Genomic DNA, 19,539 nt, shown 5'->3' on the forward strand with positions numbered 1-19,539 from the left:
AGATGCGTCATATCAGAAAATTTCAATCATCAAAACAAGATAAAAAAACACAAATAAAGCAATATTTCTATTTAAAAATTGTATCAATTATTAAAGCAAAGATTTTCAATTTGGTGAATAATTTGAATAATAAGCGTAAAAAAATGCAGTAGATTTTCCTGAAATCGCAATATTTAATCTTGCATTTTTGTCTTTTCTTTTAAAAACATAGTAATAAATGCATACAATAATTTCTGATCTTAAAAAGTATGCAGAATAAAAAATTATTCATGGATGCCTTTGTTTTTTTCAATGATGACAGAATTTAATAAATTTACTAGAAGAAATAACTTAAATGGATTGCAATAGATAGAAAAACAATGATTGAAACAAAATAGATAAAAACCTAATTTGGAAATCATCACAATTTACATAAACAAAACAATAATGGAAAGAATGCTCCGACTGCCACAAAAACGGGTAATAAGATACTACTTGTATCATCGGCTGCATAAGGATCTTTAACTTTGGGTCCTGAGGGTTTTCTTTTCTTTGGTTTCTGTTGGTCAACTTCTTCTACTTCTTCTTCTTCATCATCAAAGTCTCTCTGTGTTTCGGTTCCAGGTAAGGGAGGTAACTTTGGAATGTCTACAATCAAATATTAGAAACATTACAAAAAAGAAATTAAGACATTTTCTGTAACAAAACATCAATATCAGCCCTCAGAGTAGCTTCTAAATGAAGTGGCCAACTTGCCATCAGACATAAAAATTTAGTGGCCAACTCAAAATTTCAGTGGCCAGGAAATAATTTCAGGTCGCCTACACTTTTTCTAGCTAAACAACCCATGCTAAATAAAAACATTAATTTTTTGTTCTGTGTTTTTATATTGCATGTATTGTTGAGTGTAAAAAATAGTCTGAATAAATCAACTGCAAAATAAACACATGATTTATTCAATTACATTACATCTGTGAAGTTTAGCGTTACTCTGAAGCCCAGTCACAAAAAAAATCTTATATGTCAAGTGAACATCTGAAATCGTTTGGAAATTGTAGCTGGTATTTTATTGAATCTAAGTCGTAGACTATGAAAACAAGTTACAAAATTGTTGCCGACCTTGTTTCGTCTGTTTACTGACAAAATCTACAAATGCTAATGGGTTTCTTTCTAATAGCATGTAATAGTCAAAGATGTGACTGTGAGCAAAATACAAAAAATAGATGGACCTGTGCCATTTTAGTCAATGCTTACAAATGACCTACAATTGCCTGATGCAATAAAGCGCTGATAAGATCAAACTTAAATCTGAAGGCACTTGAAATACAGTCTAAATTTGTGTTACCATCAAGCCCTCAGTCGATTTATTTAAAACCCCACTCTGATCAGGGCAAATTTCTGACAATTTTCATTCACCAGATCTTCAATATTCTAATACCCCAAATGGCGACCAGACATGAATTTTTGGTCGCCAATCAGATTTTAAAGTCACCCAGATGACCATTTCAGTAGACTGCAGTGAGTGCTGACTATGATTTTAAAACTTTATATTCTTCACATTAAGAGTAGTCTATACATACTATAATTACATCATGTACCTAGTACCAGGGCTTCCAAAACGGTCATATATTCCGGTCATTTATATAATGTCCGGTAAAAGTCCGGCTGGGCAAAGCATGAAACGGTCATATACTTTTTAGTTTTCAAGGCTTTTTCGGTCATTTTTACATAATTCACGATCTTTTTGACCCAACCTTTTGCCTTAAACATCAACACATTTCCGGTCATAAATGTGACATGATGATTAATTACTATCAAAACAACACCTACTTCAATACTTTCTAATTTTAATCAAGGCTAATTAGTAGTTGGACAGCTGAAATCTACCTGTTCAGGTGACAGGTGAACCATGTTCCGTACCGGACATCGTATAAATTGATCGGTTTATTCACAATTATTTTCTTACATTTCAGCGGTTTGTATCTAATTGATTTAGTCCAAAATATTAAAATCATTAGAAATAAGTTTATCAACATGATTTGATGAAAAATTTAAAAAGGTTTTAAAAAAAAAAATCGTCAGAACTACGTCGTATGAACTAGAACACATGTGCGCATGTGCCCAGGTGGGAAATTTAATAATGCATCCTACATTTCTTTAAAAATGCTAAAATTATCATTGATACCTGTATCTAACGTTCAATTCAAGTATTTTGTTGAAGAAATAACGTGGAAAGAGCATGGAAAGAGCTTCTTCTCTCAGTCGTGCTTTGTAAAAGTACACAGATTTTACGTATCCGTTAATGGTCCATGTTTTACCATTGTCAAGTCAACATCCGGTTGAAAACGAAAGTAAAGTTTTGACAATGTATTTTTGCACAAATAAAAAGTCTAAGGCAGATATGAGCACGCTGATGTGCACACTTTGAATGATGCACTGCCAATTTAACAGTAACATCCGAACATCAAATTCATATCATATCATATCAAAGTAAAGTTTAAAATCGTTTATTTTTAATCTAATGTCAATCATTGGAATGGCCATCTGGTTACCATAATTGCCTTTTGTGTCTAAGTCTTAAGGGATTAAAATCGGGATCAGATTTGAAATGTCTGGCTGGCTCAAATATTTTTTGGAAGCCCTGCCTAGTACACAGATGCCCCACTCATTATCATTTCTAGGTTTAGTGGACCGTGAAATTGGAGTGAAATCTCTAATTCGGCATTACAATTAGAAGGATGGTATCAAAGGAAAAATTTGTTCTAAGTTTCACAATTAGGATGGTATCAATGGGAACATGTGTTCTAAGTTTCAAGTTGATAGAACTTCAAATTCATCAAAAAATACCTTGACCAAAATTTTTAACCTGAAGCAGGACAGACACTCTTAAATGCCTTATGGTTTGTGAGCAGCAGAAAATACCAATTTTCCAAGTTTTTGGTTTTGACGAGGCTGAGGACTTCACCCACAACCTCCTGCACTCTCTGTTGGCAAGCTACCATACATGCCATGAGACCACCCAAGTGCTTTGGTATATAAAGTAATGTTGTATTGTCCATATATTCTACAATATACATGTGTTTTTTTCTTTACACAACACAATCTTAATGCCTGCATATATTTGCATACACCTACCATCAATTGTTCCTTTCATTACAAATACTGCATTTACTTTTGGATTGTCAGCATCACCCTAAAATGAGAAAAAAACAACATACATGTACATGTACTGAGGACTGATTTATACTTATGGTTTGTTGTGGATTGAGGAACAATTGTATTTTTGTTTTGTTTATGCCAATGTCTGCATACAAGTCTTTAAAATATGTGTATGCTTGCTTTAATTTTGTGGTTCACCTTTACCCACAAAATACAAGAAAATGTGTATCTCACGACCATTAAACAATCCACAAGTAAGAAGCCATATAATATGAACTGCTTAAAAATGTCACAGGGTGAACTTAAGACTTGAAATGGTGTCCCAATAACAGGATTTATATATGTATATTCCCATCCCAAGTTATAAACTTTTTTTCCAAAGAAATTTAAAGTTAAACTGTTATTGAAATGTCAAACTGTTAAATGTACTAGGTAGTTAAAATGGTTGTTGGGGTAAGGGTATATTCTCTCCTTTATTAGGAGCACCACCAGCAAATTGTTTCATGTCAAGAAAGATAACTCAATTAGTTTTAAAACTGAACAAATAAATAAACTAGGTGGTTATAAAAAAAATAGGTCTTTAATTAAACACATACCGTCGCTGGGCTTCCAAAATGTTGTAAATTACAAATTAAAAGAAAAAAAAAATCTCACAAACAGGCTTTGAAAATTGTGACAAAATGCATGCTTCCAAAATGTCGTATGTGAACTTGAACATTTTTGTAAAAAGTAGTGAAATAAAAAATTTGACATTTCTGGATTATGCGAGAACTTGCATCTTTTTCACAGAAATAAAGAAATGTACAATTATTTTATTCCCAGAGCCATTATACAACAATTTTCAAGTTTTTATACAACATTTTGGAAGCAAACTTTACAAACAACTGACATTGGCAATTTTGTAATATGTCTTATTTCAAACGTTTTGATTGGTCTAACTGTATGCTGTTTTGTAATACCAAAGATTTCCTCCCGCCGAGACCATTGGTATTAAAAAGTATTTTTAGCCAAAAAAGTCATATACAACATTTTGGAAGCCCAGCGACGATACATATGTTGGGGGCCATATAAAATAAGTCAAAATAAAAGTTCAATGTAAAAAAAATTAAATCGGTTATACATGTATGACAAAAATTTAATTCACTTTATTTAAACTGAGATGATCAGATACATTCACATTTAAATTATTGCCTCCTACTTAGCCAGCAGGAAGATCAAATTAAAATATGTCCACTATTCCATGTAATTTACTTGGTTATAACTCGTCCAGATTAGATAGGTAAACACACACTAGATACTTAAGTGTTCTGATTAACTGGATTATCACCTGTGTTTACATACATGACATACATTTAAATAATTCCATAACATTGTTAACCTATATGCTTTTACAGACTTTAGTTATGCGTTGATTCATCATTGTAACATTTGTGTAAATATTTTTAAGAATGTAAGATGTGCCCTAAATGTTGATATGTGTAAGAGGTCATTCGACATTGATAATAATCATTCTACATCAAATTGTTATAGGATCATACGCATGATAAGATTGCTGATCATTTAAAGTTACAAATTCTTTTTATCATTTGTTAAAATACTAAAAATCTACACTAAAGATGTTTTGCATAAAATATATTATGCAGACCAGATGCTCCGCAGGTTGCAGCTTTATGCGACCGCAGAGGTCGAACCCTGAACAGTTGGGGCAAGTATGGAAACAACTTTTAAGCTTGATACAGCTCTGAATTTGGATTGTGATTAAATAGTTGACACAACATAGGTTTCTGACACAGAATGAACTTAAACTTAAAAACTTTAAATTGGACATTTACCTACTGTAATGGTCCAATATCCAAAATCTAAATGCATGGTTAGATTCAGCATATCATAAAACCCCAAGAATTCAATTTTTGATGAAATCAAATAAATTCAATTTTAGACCCTTTAGACCAATTTGATAACCAAGCCCAAATATTAAAAATCTAAATACATGGTTAGATTCAGCATATTGAAGAACCCAATATATTCATTTTTTGTTGAAATCAAACAAAGTTTAATTTTGGACCCCGATTTGGACCAACTTGAAAACTGGGCCCATAATCAAAAATCTAAGTACATGTTTAGATTCAGCATATGAACATGATCAAAGAACCCTAAGAATTCAATTTTTGTTAATATCAAACTAAGTTTAATTTTGGACTTTTTGGACCCTAATGTAGACCAATTTGAAAACAGGACCAAAAATTAAGAATCTAAATACACGGTTAGATTTGGCATATCAAAGAACCCCAATATTTCATTTTTTGATAAAATCAAACAAAGTTTAATTTTGGACCCTTTTGGCCCCTAATTCCTAAACTGTTGGGACCAAAACACCTAAAATCAATCCCAACCTTCCTTTTGTGGTCATAAACCTTGTGTTAAAATTTCATAGATTTCTATTTACTTATAATAAAGTTATTGTGCAAAAAAAACAAGAAAAATGCTTATTTGGGACCTTTTTTTGGCCCCTTATTCCTAAACTGTGGGGACCAAAACTCCCAAAATCAATCCCAACTTTTCTTTTGTGGTCATAAACCTTATTTTAAAATCTCATAGATTTCTGTTCACTTATACTAAAGTTACTGTGCGAAAACCAAGAAAAATGCTTATTTGGGCCCTTTTTGGCCCCTTATTCCTAAACATGTTGGGACCAAAACTCCCAAAATCAATCCCAACCTTCCTTTTATGGTCATAAACCTTGTGTTTAAATTTCATAGATTTCTATTTACTTATACTTAAGTTATAGTGCGAAAACCAAATGTCTTTGGACGACGACAACGTTAGTGTTGGATAATCGGTTGAAATTACCAACCGATTATCTATTACTATCGGTTGACAGCAACCAACCGACTATCGGTTATAATCGCATCATTATACCTTGCCCTTATTTAAATGAAATCATGCATTTAGGCACATTGTATATGTCTAATGTGTATATTCCATATCATTGCAGAGTTTTAAAGATTCATATTTGATCTTTTGTTTCCTTTTCATGTTTTATTTAGCAATTAAAACAGTGAATTAATTGGAATCCAGATTCAGATTGAACATATTTTGTCTTATAATTACAACATTTATTACCAACAATGACACTAAAATTTCTAAATTTCAATGGTGTTACCCACATTATAATTTCAATAACATAGCTGTATAAACATTTGAATGCTTCTCATTAAAAAAGATATTAAGTATTTAACTTTAAGCAATTTAAAACTAAAAAATAAAACAATGCATTTGCATTGAAATATATACATTAAACTAAGGGTGTTAACAAATGTCTGTTAATTCGTGTAGAATGCTTTTTTTCACTTTTGTGATCATTATTCTTCTGTCAATTGTGTCATTCGTGCGTCTCTACTTATAATTGCAAGAATTCAGAATTATTACATAGTTGATCCGTATCTGATCCTTGATTCATATATATTTCAATGCGGACAACCGGGAAAATTTACAAAAATAAACGATGTTTGACTAGCAATTTGGAAAAGGAATATGACGTTTTTGACGCAACAAATGGATAAAACATTAATAAAAGGCCATTCGCAACACGTTCTAATGTAGCAAAAAAATTATTTTGTATAAAATCAGAATGATTTAATGTACGCTTTCCAGTAACAAGTACGGGAATTGAAAGAAATTCTTTCATACAAAGTTATTTATTGTAGATAAAACATACGACCAATCTGTATATATAGTCAATGCTTTTACCACGTTAATAAAGAAAGAAATTGGTTATGTCTTTAATTATAGGATGTTTGACATTAATATTGTCATCGACTGATAGTTTTCGTTACCGGCAATTTGTTTGACTGCACATGTAAAATGCAAATCGGAAACGGACCGGAAGTTGATATGCTAAAAGTCCGGAAACTATAACGACAATCGATTGAACAAAATCCCAATCGATTATCGACATCGCCAGGCCCAACCAACTGATTTCCGACTTATTCCGATCATCGGAACAACACTAGACAACGTCATACCACATGTACGACCAAAAATTTTTCAATTTTTGCAGTCGTATAAAAATGAACATATGGCCTCCAGGTGCAGGATTTATCGCTGCATTGAGGACCCATTGGTGGCCTTCGGTTGTTATCTGCTCTTCGGTTGGGATGATGTCTCTTTGACACATTCTCCGTTTCTATTCTCAATTTTGTACAAACTGGGAAAGAAAACAAGTTTATTGTTTTTCAAAAAAAAGTTCCATGTTTGCGTGTTGTTACGTTTGTGTCTGCTCAATAAATAATCACATTTTGAGGACTATTTCATCCAAGATGCTCCTTACAAGTAAAAGTAGTACATTGTATGAATACATTTTTGTTCATCATACCTTAATAAAGTCTAAGCTTATTTTCTGATCAATGATTGTTGATGTTTCACCATTAACTTTCAGCTTCCCACTTCTAACTGAAAATGGAATGATTTCATCATGTGCAACCCCTCGTCCAACTTTAGAGAATATGTCCAGCTCATGTACAACAGTGTGTTCACCATTCAATGCTACATCAAAAACCTAAAATTAATGTTCTAAAATAAATTCTTTTATAAATGTATATCATGTATATATATGTATACCTTTGTTTATCATTATATCAAATGCAATCTCTCCTTTGATGAATTAGTTCTTTAAAAAAAAACTCAACTGAAAGCAAATTTTAAAAAATAAATTTCTAAAGATTCTGTTCATGTTCTCCAGTCCTGATGATAAAAATATACTGGGTATTTTAACAAACATGACAAATGTCTTTACAACTTTAAATTGTCTATGATTAATCTACAGGCATAACACTAACATGACTAATGGATTAGTGGTGTGGATGGCAATTGAATATTAACAAAATGAGCAAAGAAATGTTTCTATTTGACAATGCCAGTTTTTAAATATGCCAGGAATAATATTATATGACAGTTGTTTTCACTTGTCCTGTTGATTGATGGCATTTTATTTTTGTCACATTTCTGATCATGGACGTTCCCTTTTTCAAATTGCCTTTGACTTTCTACTTTGGGAGTTCTGTATTTTAGTTGAGACTTCTTTAATATAGTTATGACAAGGAATTTACTTTGAAGTTTAGTAATCAATATTGTCACCTGCTGTCAGTTTATATTCTGTTTCTTATTGGTCATGTTGGTGTTAAGAGGCATGCTGTGATTATGCTGAAGATGGCGTGAAATACATTGGTGCCAATAAATTGACTATAAACCAGATAATAATACACAATAAATCAAATCTAAAGATACAAAGCAAAAGTTCATGAGGTCCAAAAAAAATATTGTCTCTTAATGCAATTTTATTGTTGTACTTGACCATGTTGACTGAACTTGCTTTTGTACTCTGACCCTACAATATGTGGACCATAATTTGCTATTGGGCTCGTTTCCTGTAACTATAGAAAAGTGATAAAAATGTGTATTACTGTAAGAAAAGTAGTAACTACATCTAAAGATGCCTTTATTTTCATCAACATACAAGTGTATGCTACTCTTCCCTAGAAAAAAAATTGAAATTAACAAATTTTAAAGATTAGGCCAATTAAAATTAATTGATAGATTTTCATCCACGCCCGCCCCTCTGAAATCTTCCCGCCCCGATTTTTTTTTATTTTTGAAAAAATTACGATTTCCGGATTTTGTTCATTTCCGTTACCGGTAACCGTCGATAATTTCGTTTCATGTAAAACTTCCTGTTTCAAATTTCGGTTTTCTTATTTCTTTAAGTATTCTTACTGAATGATTAAGTCGATATATTCTGCTGATCTATGATGAAAACATCATTTACCGAGAATAGAGATTGATTACGAGAAGGGCGTGAAATGTTCGGGTTACGAGTAATACGCTGTGTCCAAGAACGCAAATCGCCGTAGCGACGCGTATGTCACAAATGACACAAATGTTTTTGAGTAAAACACCTTTGATTTATTTTATTTATGCAATGACTTTGTGTCAAGAAATTTGGACTGTGAATGAAACCCAAAAGTGTTAGAATCGTGGAACACATTTGACTGGAATAAAGAAATTGACACAAGCATGAACTTTTTAGATTGGTGACCGTATATTGAGTTAAAAAAAATCAACAAACATACGCATTTTTAATTTATTAATTCATAGCCAGCTCTTAGATTCAGATTTAGCTTTTATTTCGTTTTTTGTAGAAATAGAGAAAATATCCTCTGTCCCAATACCCACGATAGAGTCATTAAACAACGTTATGTTCTACATTGTAATTAAGTTTGCATCTTGCACATTAAGGACCAACCCTATTAATTAAACACTGTTTGAGTTCATTTTATTCTGTACTTATCGTACTTGTGTTGCATACCAATGCATTTGCTTCATTTTATTAGGACAACAAAACATTGCTTAGAAAGCAAATTACATTTGATGTAGGTAGTCCAACTGAAGAGCTAGAGCATTTCTCCACATTTCTGCTGCATGCTTTACTATAAAATAGGTTTCTAAAGTGGCAATTACATGTAGAACAGTGGTTGCCAATCAGAGATATATATTTATAATTTTGAGAAAGCGGAACCAGCATATGGAGTATATGTGTCTCAATTGATACGTTACTCTAGAGCTAGCTCAAAGTACGTTGATTTTGTTGAACGAGGAATACTGCTTTCTCAAAAGTTGCTAAGACAGGGCTATGAATCAATCAAATTAAGGTCATCACTCAAGCAATTTAATGGTCGCCATCATGAGCTGATTGGCCATTATGACAAAAGTGTGTCAGAAATCATGTCTCAGTGATTCAGTCATAACAACCTTTCATCATAACCGAACTGAACAAAGAAATAACCCAACGGGTGCCGTATACTGTGCAGGAAATGCTTACCATTCCGGAGCACCTGATTTCACCCCTGGTTTTTAGTGGAGTTTGTGTTGTTTCCTACTTATTATTTGTAACTGTTGATGTAAATGTCTTTTGCTTTTATGGGTCTTTGGTTACTCCTTGGTTTTGATTGTTATTGTCTGATACACGATACCTTATGGATGTATTTACATGATATAAGCTTATTATAACACTTTCATATATAAATAACACATGACAAGAAGGTTTCATATGAAATAAAATTTAAAAAATAAAATCCTCCCACCCGCCCCATTTTTTTCAAAAATTTGGATGAAAATCTACTTATTAATTTTAGTTGGCCTTATACGACCGTATTTTTGTGTCGTTTCTCGCGTTACTTTTCGCTTCCGAAGTGCATAACGCTGACTGATTTATAGATAATCGTCACTGGCAAATTCGTAACTTTTGCTTTCAAATAATAAAGAACATCGACCAATAAGAATAGTCAGATGAAAATGCCGAGAACTATAAGTATTTCTGTAGCAGGTGTAAGAAAACTAGCGTTACTTTGGTTTCCAATTTCGTAACGCAAATTTTAGATGATGTAATCTGCTTTGTTTTAATAGAATTCTTTATAACAATATGCAAATATGAACTCTCGCGAGATGTTCAAACAGGTAAATCAGAGATCGTTTACATTCTAGTTTTGTTCTTCGTAATAATTAAGTTAGAAATGACGTTATCGTTATGCGTTACATTTCAAACGAAACAGAAGTCCAGTTATTTCCTTTTTTTATTAAAATTGTTTTTGTCGTTAAGTTCTAATCATTTCCGGTCATACGTGAAACATGTGACTAACATGTGATCACGCCCTTACGGCCGGATGTATGAAATACTAGGTCTAAACATTGTTTTTGTTTCCAACGGGATGTTGGCAAACATAATCTGTAGACTTGTTTTGTCTTGTTTAAAAAAGGAAAATACAATTTTTAAAGAGATTGCGCCGGGGGTCTATTATTTTTCCTATGTCATGTATGTGCATAATGTTACAATACATACGATCTTGTGTGAAAATAAATGCCCAATGACTTGACAAAATCGATTTCAGATTTGACAGACGTTATAACACACTTTGTTTCCTGATAACGATGTAAAGGGTCCTTGGAAAATTCAATAGACATTATGACTCTTATCATTGTGCCGATGATCGTTAGATTGATTTTGCTTCAGCAGTAAATATTATTGGATATTTTAGGTGAATAAAGATAATTTAATAAAAAAATACATGTTAATATACCGTTACACTTGGAATGTACAAAGTTGGTATCTTTGTCACAATTTTTAATTATTATTTTTTTTATTCATGTTCTGCAAACACTTTTCAGAAACGCAATAAACTTGTCAAAGGAGAAGTAAACTTTTACCATGCATGACTTGAAAGGAAGTACTTTATTGATTTTAGCCCACTAAAGTAGGTTAAATGTGGAAACCATGTAGATGGTGTACAGGTCACAAATATCACATGGTGCCTATTTTAAAGATTTTAATTCCAAGTTAAAAGTTTTTTTTCTTTACTGGATTTAAAGAATTTTACATTGCCAATGATTTGGAATAAATTGTATATAACTGGAATTTCAAAACCAAATATAAATACATTTTTTTGGCTAAAACTTAACATCAAGATACAACGATTATGGTATCCTGTATCAATGAAGAAAATATGGAAATTTCTGAATAAATTGTACTAATTGTTTTCAAAACAAGCACATATTTAGGAGTTTTATAATACTATGACATTTAAGATGGATTTTAAGAAAAAGTATACTGTTCAGATTATTTTAAGCAGATTTTGCAATAAAATAAAACTAAAAAAATGCTTTCGGTTTCTTATGGTTTCCTGTCGCATTTAAAAAAAACTTTAATTTAACATTGAAAATAGATTTTAAATATTAACATGAAGCAAGTAACACTAGTAATCATGTTCATTTATGTCTTTTGAAATATATTGTGCAAAATAAAGAAAATAAAGATTGGTTTCCTGTTTGGTTTCCTGTCACGTAAACGGTGAATCAAAATGTATTATTTTTTTCTTGAAAAATTCAATTGTTCCATTAATACTATTCTAACACCAACACAACCCACAGAATAAAAGTTAAAGTTTTAGAACTTATAAAAAAGGATACAAAAAGAAACCAAAGGCCGAATACCAAATTATGGTCCATGTACAATGTAAATCATTATTTTTGCAGTCCTAAAGTGAAAAATTAATTTAACTTGTGTCAAAATTGAAGTAAGAGCTGCCTTTAAAATAAATCAAATGCCTAATACATTCTTATGTTCCTGATCAGAGTATCAAAGTATTTTAAATAAATTGGCAACTCCTATGATGAAATAAGCTCACTTTCTCTCCATTTTTTCCCAATAAAAAATAAAGGGAATTACGTCAACCATCCAATCAATTAAAATATAGGTTAACTAGTTGACATGCCCCATGGACAACTCAGACCATTCTGAATGAAAGTGATGCAGGGACAACTAAAATATTTGGAAGTCTCAGTGGGTCCACATTATCATATCAGACCAGAGAGAACCGTATCAGGTCTGTTCGCGCCCAATATACTTTTCGCACCAAATTTTAAATCAAATTCCAGTCATGCCAGCTGAATAATTAGAAAAATTATAGCAATACACTAACCAAAACATGATTAAAGTTTATTCATCACAAAAATGAATATCAGAATCTCACTTTATTTTGAAACAATGAAATAGAGTTATAGCAATACACTAACCAAAACATGATTAAGATTTATTCAACACGAATTTAAAAAAAAAAAAAAACAGAATCTCACTTTATTTAGAAACAATGATTATATTTTTTTACAATTTACACTACAGAATCTCACTTTATTTAGAAACAATGATTATATTTTTTTACAATTTACACTACAGAATCTCACTTTATTTAGAAACAATGATTATATTTTTTTACAATTTACACTACAGAATCTCACTTTATTTAGAAACAATGATCATTATTTTTTTACAATTTACACTATCATGACTATCCAAAACATGATTAAGATTTATTCAACACAAAAATAAACGTTGTCTCACTTCATTTTGAAAGAATGACAACAAATATACTTATAGGAATACTCTTGCCAAAACTTGATTACAAAGTTATTACACACAAAAACCAATAACAATTGGGCACAAATGGACTTTGGGTGAGAAAGTGATTGGGTGCAAATGTGAATGAGCACTATAACAGGTAAAACTAACTGGGATTTTACAATATAATTATAGAATGCAAGTTTTTTTAACATAGAACCTTTAGTTTTGTTTGGGTAAATTTTGTCATTGCTTAAATTTGTATCCATGGAGATACCTGAAGGGTGTGCATCTAACAGCAACTTCAAACCCAGTGCAGTGATATTGTTTGCCTCAAATAACAGCCGAAATTCGGCCTTTTCCCCTAGAGAAAATTCCCAATTACTAAAAAAAATGGCTTTAAATTCCTCCCAAAAAGGTCTACATTTTCCCCAAACAGTGATGGCATTGGTAGTAATGTTTGTATATATCGTATTCATGTTATTATTTTGATATTATAAAGCACTTTTGAGATCCAGTTTTCTGATCAGAATCATCATGGTGTTTGTAACACATGTGGTTTTCAATGCATTAAGTACCATCATTGCTTCAGTTTCTTTCCCCTCTCCGAAAAGTACCTTCCAGGTTGAAAATGTCTGACAACCAAAATATACATGAAAAAACAGTGCAAAAAAGACAGCAAAGGTCAGCAAAAAATCGGAGATGTGTTTAGAATAATATTTCCCAATTTCAATAAAAAATATGCAATTTTCCCAATAAAAAACGGTAGAGGTAGTTTTGAAAAAAGACAACAATATCACTGCAGTGGCTATACAACTGCCTCAATAATTGGACTACAGATGTTAATGATGTTCATGTATATACCTTTCTAAGTCACACGTCAAGTATCAGTAATTTTAAATTTATACACAATTTGACTGTCACAATTGCAAAGTATCCAGTGTTCTCCCCAGGATTTTTTAAGGCGCAAAATTCAAGGGCGCGTAACTCTTTTTTTTAGAGTGAACTTTTTGTGATCTTAAGCAATTTTAGTCATAAATCATGACATGCAATATAAATTTTAATGCATTGTGTTATGTGTTTAATAATGCAGAGTACTAATGAATTACAAGAATATATGAAATAAATTGATTTTAAACACAAAAGTTATTTATATTCAGTCAATTTTAAAAAGAAGTCAAAATATAAATATTCATCTCTGTACTCTTTGCTCCTTCTAGGGTTATTGGTTCAAGATAGTGTTATTTTGTTGGACAATCTGTTCCTCAACATTGTCTTTATCCTCTTTAGGGTTGAAAACCCCCTCTCATAATAACTTTTGCTTATACCCCCTTTAACATTTCTAAGCCATGAAAACTCAGTGAGCCACTTGTCACTGAAACCAGAAACATGGTGCTTGCCGTTATCACTTGCTAAAACTTAAGCTCGGTTGGGATTGGGAGAAGCAATGCCATCTGCTTATAATACTGACGGTGTAGACAGAGCTGTATACGTATTCCCCTTTTCATTAGAAGTCATTGGTCTGAAAAACAAAACTTTTACTTCCATCATCTGCCTTTTGCTTAGAAGTCACCCTTTGTTATTTGCAGAGAACATGTTTATGCAGAATTATTAAAATCGAATATGGTTTAGATATTTGGTATACAACTTTTTAAATAAAAAAGTCTTTAATAAAATATTTTAATGAACAGCTGAACAGTTTCCGTAGTTTGACATTACGCTTCCGTGTGTATTATTGTTAAAACCTTTCTTTGACAGGTAGATATAAACGAAACTTTACAAATTCGTTCGTTAAAGTTAAGACCATTGAAATTATTTACTTATGACATTAAACAGAAGCTGCGGCAATTCTACCCGTGTTGATTGCAATCTAATTAAAAACCGATCTCTCATCGCTCCTGTTTCTGATATGTCGCGTGGGAGATCTAACGAAACCGGCTTTGAGGTCACATGTGAGTGAACTAAAAGTTATGAATTTATAAAGATATACAAATAAGTTGACGACCTATTAATAAGCCAATCAAAAAAGTTTATGAATTATTTTGACTGACGATTTCGTCGTAAATAAAATGAGTTACATCCCTTTGCCTTACGTTAAACTTCCAAGATCGTGGAAGACTCAATTTCATTGGTCGAAAAAGACACACCTACGAGGTCACCCACATGTGATCTCAAAGCGGGTTTCGTTAGATCTCCCACGCGACATATCAGAAACAGGAGCGATGAGAGATCGGTTTTTAATTAGATTGTGTTGATTGGAATGTCACATATTTCCCGACGGACGGATTCGCGACCGATGTTCAATGATCATTTTATTTCTAAAAACATGACAGTTTGAGACGATTTGAGCTTGCAATCAATATTTTTTCACTTTCTATTAATTTAAATCACTCCTCGTTATCTTTATTCAAAGTTTATTTTAATTTTTTCAACTACAAATACTCTCATTCATAATTTTCATCGTAAATATCTTTAGCAATGTGTATTCAAATTTATCACGTGTATTCAATACATTCATTGGTCATGTATAAATAGATTCTTCTTCCCGACCAATGAAAAAATTTGTTATTTAAATGGTCACGTAATCACACACACAATGTGTAAATACAATGTATTTGCGATCTATTTTTTCAATTTCTGCACTGAAGTTTTTAATTTTTTTAATTCTCTTCTGAAAATACCGATTTTCTTGATGATCATTTATGCTATTACATGATGAACATAGTCCGATAAGGCTGAGATAAGCGTGGCTCAGGTAAAACTAATTATCAGTTATTGCGTAACACTGACCGACCTCTCAGTGGTGATCAGCAACTTGACAATTTTAACCAACATTTATAATGAAAATGTGAAATTAACATGCTGCGGGATCAAGTATTAAGGGACAGCGGCCAATTAAGACGCTGCGGGAGCTAGGAAAATATTATGAAGGCGCTGCGGCACCGCAGCGTCATATCGGCCTGGGGAGAACACTGGTATCTATTTATTATGAAATACCTTTTTATTTGGTGATGTGAACCAGACTTCACAAAATTTCAAAACCAAGGTAAAATCACCACTTCCTTTTATTGGAATTTCATATCCAAAATTTGACATGTGATATCGCTCTGTTTGATATAAAATTTGATCTTGAGGGTTTACACGGCCTATCATCAATGTTTTGCCATAATCTGAGGATATGCCAACTTTGTCTTGCTCCAGTGGATCAGCTTCATAAACAATACCGTGAACATCGGTGTGGGCTTCACCTCCTGCATTCACAGCCCATATGACCTCACCAATCCCAATAGATTGTGAAATTAATGCAAACAGTGTTAGAATTATTGTCAAGGATTTAGAATTGTGGCCTAGTGATCTTTTTAAGAATGCCATTCCACGCAAAAGAAGTGAAAACATCTTTTGACTGTGGCAAACGTGTGGTTTCCAAATCCCGGTGCTTTCAGGAAGTTGATAACGGTGATGCCCTCTGTCGTCAAGAAAGAGCTTCCGGTGCCAGCTGGATTTACATGATTGGATCGTTACATATTTAAAAGCGGGAAATTTAAACATAGTTATTGTACCCAGTTGATTCACTTGAATCGTTGAAAAATGTAAAATTAACCTTATAAAAAATAAAATTACTTGAAAATGAACAAGGGTCCGTGTAACACTTATCAATTCAAAGTTTTAAAAAGTTTTAAAATTTTAGATTTTTGGAATTTTGATCAAAGTTTCAAAATATCAAAATTCCAAATTGTGTAAAAGTTTTAAAATTTTGAAATTTTAACCAAATAATTAAAATATTAAAATTCTAAATATCGTTTTTAAATTTGATAGTTTTGAAATTTGATCAAACTTTGAAAACACAAAACCTAACGTGCAGTTTTGATTATTTCACTTTTTGAAAGTTTGATTTTTTAAATTTTTGATTAAAATATCAAATATAGAAAAGGGGTGAAAAGAGGGGTACTTGTAAACTGCAAAACGAAATAAAAGCGGAACGAAACGAAACAAAATGAAATGAAGACATACTGATACATAAAAGTTAATGCAAAACATAAAACCACAGACAGGCAGTTGTAACAGGTGAAAAATTGGATGACAAAATTAAATATTTCTCAAAAGAAGAGAATTCATTTTAAACGCACGGCTCTGATACTGACCATTTTACTTGCTGGTTTTCCCAGCACCCATATTTTAGGAGTAACCGAGTAAAAACTGACCAACTCGCATTAGGTCAAATAGTATGGTAAGGTTGATTATCGCTATTTTGTGCATTTTTCTTTTGAACTTTTTTTGTGATAATTTTTATATCATGCTTCTCGCTTGAGATGGAAAAATTATCGCTAGAAACTAAGGAGGCCACGTGGCGTTGCTAACGAAATTGACATGAAATTGACAACGTCGTCATAGTTATAATAGCGATAAACAGATTATCATTGGTCATCTCAACTCGATTGCTTTTCTCACTTTCGCTGTACCAGCTCAAGCGAGAAAATCAATCTCGTTGAGATGATCAACGATAATCTATAAAGTATATAAAAAAGAAGATGTATATATATATTCTACTGAACTTTAAGCAATAAAATGGCTGAATACACGTTGTATTATCTCATTTGATTTCAAATTTTTCTGTTATATGCTTTACGACTAATTACTTTCTGCATTCACGTCGGCAGATGAATATATCATTCCATGTACATTTTGAACGATCGTCTTTAACGTTTTAATCAACTATTTCTGTTCTTTATAAATTGTTGGCCTTAAATATTCAGCTTTGAGCGTTCCTGAAGAAGGTAGATCCAGAAAAACGTTTCGGTCGTAAATTCCTTTTGTATTCATTCTTTATCGAATGCATGACGATCATATATTGCCTTGTATCAACGATTTCACATCTAAGTATTGGTACAGCAGGAATACTGAATTCATGGTGTCGCAATGAACGTTGTGCTTGTCTGGAATGTGGGAGGTTTTTGATATTTTTTTACGCTGAAATTCAGAGTAAGACCAATATTAGTAGCTTGGAGCCAGGATACTGCTATAAGGTATCTACATAAAGTCACCATAGATAAATACTAGAATGTAAAATATGAAGTTGCGCCACACGCGCGTTTCGTCTACAAAATACTTATCAGTGACGCTCGAATCAAATTAAGTTAAAAAGGCCAATAAAGTCAAATAAAATTAAAAGGGCCAAATAAAGTCGTTAAAATCCAACTAATTGTTCTGGTTTTGCAAACGCTGTATACATTCATATCATAAACGTATAACATAAACATTATTTTCAGCCTTCATATTTATGTAATAGTTGCCGCTGTACATTAATCGCCCTCTATCAATTTGTATGTGTCGGCGTTTGGAACTTGAAAATCATTTTAAAAAGTTTATATCATGCAGTGATAAATAGTTATCTTTTTGGGAATCCGATATATAAATATAGTCACTAAAGTGACACTTTTTTTTACTTGGATACTTCCACGATGGGTTTTAATACAGGTACATAAAAATATTTTGATCTCCAATTTGCTGGAGAAAACAAAATCTTTGCAAGCAGAGGACAAAAAAAATATTCTGAATCCCCATGCCTTATAGTATTAACTTTTGAACCAAATAATTTGATTAATAGCGATGGAAAACTTAATAAAATTATTTGCGCTCAGAGCGTTTTCTTTTTCTTTACTTCGACAAAACAACCATATCCCCAATTTTGAAGTTAAATGGTTGCACCCTTAGACAACGTTTGGACTGATGCTTGTACAAAGTATACGCATAAATTTACCATAATATATCCATTAGGGGCCCTAAAGGACCAACCACTGTTTTCAAATAGAAAATAAAAGGAAATGGATTTTTTTTTGTATGAAGGGATATCATTGTTCCGTACTTGTTACTTGTGCATTTTTAAGGGCATATATCAATGAACAATTTATTTCTGACGGTGAGAATTTCTTCCCTTTAAGATATATAGGCTATTTTGACCTGCTTAAATCAAATATTTAATAAAAAAATATACCTTCATGTGCTACTTTTTGAGTAAAACGAGGTCGAAATTTCAGATCTTTGCTCGAAATTCTGATTTGTGGACGTACTTTTCCTCCCAACAGAAATGCACAACTGTTTTGTTTCAAAAGATAAACACAAACTGTTTTTAAAAAAAAATATTTATAAGTTCTCTTTTACATATGTATCATATAAATTTATTTAATATTTTGTTTATAAATGACTTAAATTTATCAAATGTTCAGAAACAACCTATTTCAAATTATCCATTTTTGGTTGCCAGTGACAAATATTTCATGAGTGTTCAGGAACAAATAAGCAATAAATCCAACAAGGAGCCTGTTATTAATATGATGAAGTTATCATCTTTAAATTAGCTTAATTGAAGTCTGGAGCTGGCATTTGTCAGTAACTGCTAGCTTTATACATATAGTAGTCCTTTGTTAATTTATTATCATTGTCATTTTGATTAGTTT

The 19,539-nt window shown here is 31.9% G+C and overlaps 1 protein-coding gene across 1 annotated transcript; it reads right to left on the reverse strand.

Moving 5' to 3' along the window:
• Positions 1–263: 263 nt before the first annotated feature.
• LOC143075365 (malectin-A-like) lies at positions 264–16,546 on the reverse strand. The gene is made up of 4 exons (XM_076250757.1): positions 16,082–16,546; positions 7,514–7,696; positions 3,115–3,172; positions 264–627 (listed from the first exon to the last, which is right to left on the reverse strand). The coding sequence occupies exons 1-4, from the start codon at positions 16,478–16,480 to the stop codon at positions 401–403; spliced, it is 867 nt and encodes a 288-aa protein (XP_076106872.1). The 5' UTR covers positions 16,481–16,546; the 3' UTR covers positions 264–400.
• Between the last annotated feature and the right edge of the window lie 2,993 nt (positions 16,547–19,539).

Source organism: Mytilus galloprovincialis, chromosome 5 (assembly GCF_965363235.1).
Source record: "Mytilus galloprovincialis chromosome 5, xbMytGall1.hap1.1, whole genome shotgun sequence".
In the NCBI taxonomy this organism is placed as follows: Eukaryota; Metazoa; Mollusca; class Bivalvia; order Mytilida; family Mytilidae; genus Mytilus; species Mytilus galloprovincialis.